The sequence below is a fragment of the Akebia trifoliata genome, chromosome 15 (genome assembly GCF_017979445.1).
Source record: "Akebia trifoliata isolate Shusen 1 chromosome 15, ASM1797944v1, whole genome shotgun sequence".
Classification (NCBI taxonomy): Eukaryota; Viridiplantae; Streptophyta; class Magnoliopsida; order Ranunculales; family Lardizabalaceae; genus Akebia; species Akebia trifoliata.
In genome coordinates, this window is record NC_141389.1 from 10356242 (window position 1) to 10361475 (window position 5234).

At 33.9% G+C, this 5234-nt stretch overlaps 1 protein-coding gene across 1 annotated transcript; it reads right to left on the bottom strand.

Annotated features, from left to right (window-relative positions):
• Positions 1-1446: 1446 nt before the first annotated feature.
• On the bottom strand, positions 1447-3709 carry LOC147384303 (heat stress transcription factor B-4d-like). The gene is made up of 2 exons (XM_086425926.1): positions 3375-3709; positions 1447-2243 (listed from the first exon to the last, which is right to left on the bottom strand). The coding sequence occupies exons 1-2, from the start codon at positions 3624-3626 to the stop codon at positions 1689-1691; spliced, it is 807 nt and encodes a 268-aa protein (XP_086282052.1). The 5' UTR covers positions 3627-3709; the 3' UTR covers positions 1447-1688.
• Positions 3710-5234: the final 1525 nt, after the last annotated feature.

Sequence of the window (5234 nt, forward strand, 5' to 3'; positions counted from 1 at the left end):
TAAATATATATATACATATATATACATACTTCAGATTGGTTCGGTTCTCGGATTAGTTCAGTTCTATTATACCCCATAATCCTAATCCGAAACTGAACCAAATTAATCTGATTTTTTTTTTAACAATCCGCGCCCGAACCAAACCATGCTCAATTCGAACCAATCCAATTCAAAAGGCTTAGGATTAGTTCGATTATTGGATTTATCCTATCCAATGTGCACCCTTATTGTCAACAATATGATTGCACGTATATTACAGGCAGTTTGGGGTGGTTGTCCATCCAGACTAACTAGATAGATGTTGCAAATCGGCCTAGGTATTTAAAAGTCAAATCTGATTGATTTGACTTTTGGAGTGGTTGGAGAGTGGACTTTGAACTTGGGCTAGGCTTTAAAGCCCAATGGGCCTGCTGGTGGGTCCATTTAAGGTTTCGGGGGGTTTTCGGAAGGCTCAAGAGGGTTTTGGAAATTCGAGAAAATCTCGATTTCTAGATTTGGGGATAAGTGGGTGGGGTGTTTAAGGTTCAGAAAGATTGTGGGAAGGTTCGAGAAGGGTTTTCGGGCTTTTAAAAGGGTCGGGTGTGTGTTTGGGCATTCTGATTTTAGGGTTAGTTTAGGGGGTTTTGAGGTAGTGGGTCAGGGTGTAGGTTTTTGGCTTTGGCTCCTGTTCGGCCTTCAAACCTCTCAGAATAGATGGAACTTACCAAAATGTTGCCACTTTGTACCGAAAAAGACCAGTGCACAATTTTGGGATGTCTACAATGATAATAAAGATGTAGAGTTAAAACAATGAAGGAAATGTATGATCCTCTACAAATGGATCAGAGAAACAATTCCCACACAGTCGTGGGTGGGGAGTACCCTATGGACTAGGAGGTTCTTGAAACTCATACTCAATCGAAGAGGTACCCCAAGAAACCTTCAGTAGTGCTTCGCTCTACAAGGAGCCTCTCGAAATTCTTCATCCATCTCAACAAATTATGCAACTATATTTAACATTTTTGTAGAAAAAAAATAGATACTATTATTTCATTATATTATTTTAATCTTTATACATTTAATGTATTTTTCCTTACTCCTACTAGTCGACTCATGAATCCTCAGTTTGTTCTCAACTCGAGGGACAGCCAAGTAAAGCTGAAACTTCAATTTTAGAACCGAGTCTTGAATGACAAAAATAAAATTGGAGAGGAGGATTTGGAAGAAAAGAAGTGTAGAAATTAGAGGTTAATTATTGTTGTCATCAACGCTATAACTCAATGGAGATAAGTGCAATTGTTTCTAATTCAGAGGGTTAAAATAATATAGCTAATAATTCAAACACCCATAAAGTTTTAATTATAGACTGGCTCTATGTATAGTGAGGGTGCCAGAGGTTTTTTTTTTTTCGTTTCTATCTTTTTGTTTGATCACTAGAATTACCAACGTTGGAAAGAAAATTAGAAACCTTAACTATATAGTTTTGATTAAACTTCGAGTGTTCTAACATCCAAATTTAATCAATTTTCATTAACAACGATTAAGCTAATACCGTTGACTAAAACAACAAAGAATTCCAAGTTAATGCCTCTGATCTTGATACTTCACTTTCTCTAAGCTTCAGTCCTTTTTACATTGTCGTCAACAATATTAGACCACTTGAACTAACCAAGAATAGCCTTGTCATGCTTAGACTCTTCACATTCGATCTATTCCTGGTACAATCTTTTCTTCCCTGATAGAGGGACCCCAAAGAGCTTGACAGTGTTGTTGGATTCTTCGGCTATTGCAACTGAACAGCTACTCGAGCCACAAGATTTAAAGTTTTGTAGACTCAAAGGAGAATGCGACTGAAGAGATGGACTTAATTCCATGATCTTAGGCCCTTGATTCATAGACCTTTGATCTGTGGTTACTGCTTTTACATGGTTTTGGAGGAAGTAGATAATGTCATTGTATAGCTTCTTCATGTGGGTGAGTTCTGATAAGAGCATGAAGTTTCTTCTCCTTAACCGCTGATTTTCTTCAGTAAGCACTGATAGATATTCGGATTCGGCTTTTGGTGATTGTAATTGAGATTCAATCCAACCATAATTTTGATCAGGATTGTGAAATAATGGTGGTTGATCATGGTAGTGTTGGTAATGTTGTTGGGTGGTTTGAGATGTTTTCCTTCTGTGGATCTCATATAATAAGTGCTTCTCTCCTTTTCTAAAGAACTCATTTGCAAATTCCCATCTATCTGAAACAATCTTCTTGAATCCCTAATAAGCAAATAAAAGAAAATAATAAGCAAAAAGCAAAGAAGTCTTTATGTCAGATTAGTGAAAATTACAGACCCAATGCAGAAACCATGTTTATGGAATGTTCATTTAAAAATCTCATTAAAGTGCTTTCCTCTAATACTCATTTCAGAAAATAACTTTTCTGGAAGAAGCCAATACAAAACAAAAGTGGAAGTCTCAAGTTTTCACATGGGCTTTCACTTTTCAACACAAAAAGTATTTTGGTTTCTATTTACCTCCTTCATTTATGTGGAATACTAAATAGAGCTCCTTGCAGGATTAAAAAAATAGAGATTCCTCCTTTGACCTTTTGACTGGCATGATCCATAAAATGTGACCCTAAAAAAAAAATGAGAGATGGGTTTGACATAAAAGTTTAAAACAGGTGGATTGTTTTGTCATTTACTATCAGAATTTCTTCATTCAGACTACAGGTTAAGAGAGAAACTCTAGTTTTCCAAATTCAAGGAAAAATTTATAATTAATGCTCCACATTGATGAGGGAAGAAATCAAAAGGCCTAATCTTTTTTCAGGAACTAGACATATATATTCAGAAGATATTGATTGAATTTGAAAACCATTTTCTTAACCCAATATAAACCAACACATCAAAGAAGTGATGATTGAAGGAAAAGAAAAGAAAATTCTCATTCCTTATATTTTGAAGAAGGGAACACAGTGGAGAGAGAGAGAGAGAGAGAGAGAGAGAGAGAAGAGAGAGAGAGAGAGAAGAGAAGAAAGACTAAAGAGAACTGTCTCCCTATAAAGTACTAACAGGGATAGTACACCCCTCTTAGATCCTTCCTCAACAGCACAACAATAAACAAGAGAGGAGATTATATATCTAAAACTTAACTAGAATCCATCATAAATCCTATATCCAAGAACACAATAATGTAGATGACCTTGTAGAGCTATACTACTCTAAATGATTCAAAAACCAAATCAAAACAACTCCTTGAAAGACTTACTTACCCCCTCCCGCAACTCATCATTAAAGCAAATCACTTAAATATTAAAAGATATAGAACCCAATTAACTTAAAAACATAAACACAATTCTGAGGAAACAAAAAATTGAAAAAGAAAAAAAGATTTGGAGTCACTCACATAGGTGTTCAGTTGCCTAACAAAGCTTGAGAAGTTGTTGTGCTTGAAGTAGTTAGGGAGAAGATCTCTTGCAAACTCTGGGGGTCTCCACACCACGAAAGTGGTTTCATTTTCACCCCCCCAAGACACAATGTGGTCTGTTTCAGGATCATCTACAAGCTGATAGGTCTTAGTCAGAAAGGGTGCAGGAACTGCCTTGTGAGGATCCAAAGACATCACTATCTCTTCACACCTCTCCACCATGAAAGCCATACCCAAGAAAACAAGAATAAAAGATTTTACTTCTTCAACCACTCGGTATCACTCCACTCTCTCTCTCTCTCTCTCTCTCTCTCTCTCTCAACTTGTTTTTTTAACTTTAAGACACATATGACCCTGTCAGTAAAGTAATGCGAGTTAAGGTAAATTTAATATAATGAGATCCAATCAGAGATTAATTAGCTAGTGATTATTCTCATAACAACAGTGATGTTGGTTTAATTTTCTAATGTGTCTTTCTTTTTCTCAATTAAATTATTAAATTAATTGGGTTTTAAGCATTTTGGAAATATTTAAAAAATGGAAAGTAAAAAAAAAAAAAAACAAATTGAGTCCAATTTTTAGCATTATCGGTCTGTATAAATTTGGTACATTGACAGCTTCATTAATTTGTCCATAGTCATCTTGTTTTTGTTTACATTTCAAAAATTCCATAAATTTTATCTTTAAGTTAGCTTCGCAACTTGTTATAAGTGTTTATACCATGACCTGTGTTCAAAACTTGGCCTTTACTTACTAACTAGTTAGTAACAACTAATCCACTTGTTTATCAAAACAATAATAACCCTCTCCCTTAAATCTTTTAACCAAAATAAATTAGCGTAAATTACACTTTGACCCCTGAAATTTGACTTAATTCCATTTTAACCCTCTAACATTTTGATAATTGCACTTACGTTATGGTTATCTAAGGGGTTCACTTACCCCTTGCATTAAATTACGGTCAACTTTACAGTTAAATTCCTTTTATAAAGATCATTTTGCCCTTTTTTAAAATGTTATTTTTTTTATAGTCGTGATAATATGACTCGTCAGGTGGCATACGCAATCCACTCCCTAACATGAGGGAACCGTAGATCTATATGTCTTGGGATACACAATTACACTTACCCATAAAAAATGTATCCCAAGGGAGCCATGCATCTAGGGGTATATAAATCTATGGTTCTCGAAGTTGTCCACGTCAATGAGCCCATTGAGTATGCCACCTAGAGAGTCATATTATTAGGACTCTTCCTCTTATAAACAAAAAATATGCCTGCGAATAAATGAGATCAATGAATGCCTAGGCGGGAGCATTTTAATTATTATTTTAAAATTTATTTTTTTAATAAAAAAAAATAAGAGAGTGAAATAGTAAAATAATATCTAAATTCTAAATCCTCATTAACAGAAGAGGTAAATGCAATTATCAAAATGTTAGGGGTTCAAAATGGACTTATGCCAAATTATAGGAGGTCAAAGTGTATTTTACCCAAGAAATTATTGTAAGTGTTTTTAATAAAACCGTTAGAAGTTTACCTTTTTACAACTAGCAAAGACATTTAAAAAAACTTATATTGTTATTCCACTCAACAATTATCTTTTCAATATTTTCTAAAACAAAAAAATAAATTGTTTCAAAACTCGTTAATTTAAACCAAAATAAATTATTCTAAGTTTTTTTTAATTAAACCATTGGAAGTTTAATTTTTTACAACCAACCAAGACATTTAAAAAACTCATATTTTTATTCTACCTAACAATTATCTTTTTAATAGTTTCTAAAAAAAAAAATATTTTTTTCAAAAATCAACTAAGTTGACTCGTCTCAGTTGAATT

What these genes read in the sequence shown, in the direction of transcription:
- LOC147384303 (XM_086425926.1), bottom strand. Translation starts at nt 3,626, where the DNA reads ATGGCTTTCATGGTGGAGAGGTGTGAAGAGATAGTGATGTCTTTGGAT. An exon ending in TTAGGCAACTGAACACCTAT is followed by an intron (nt 2,244 to 3,374) that starts GTGAGTGACTCC and finishes TTTGCTTATTAG; the next exon opens with GGATTCAAGAAGATTGTTTC.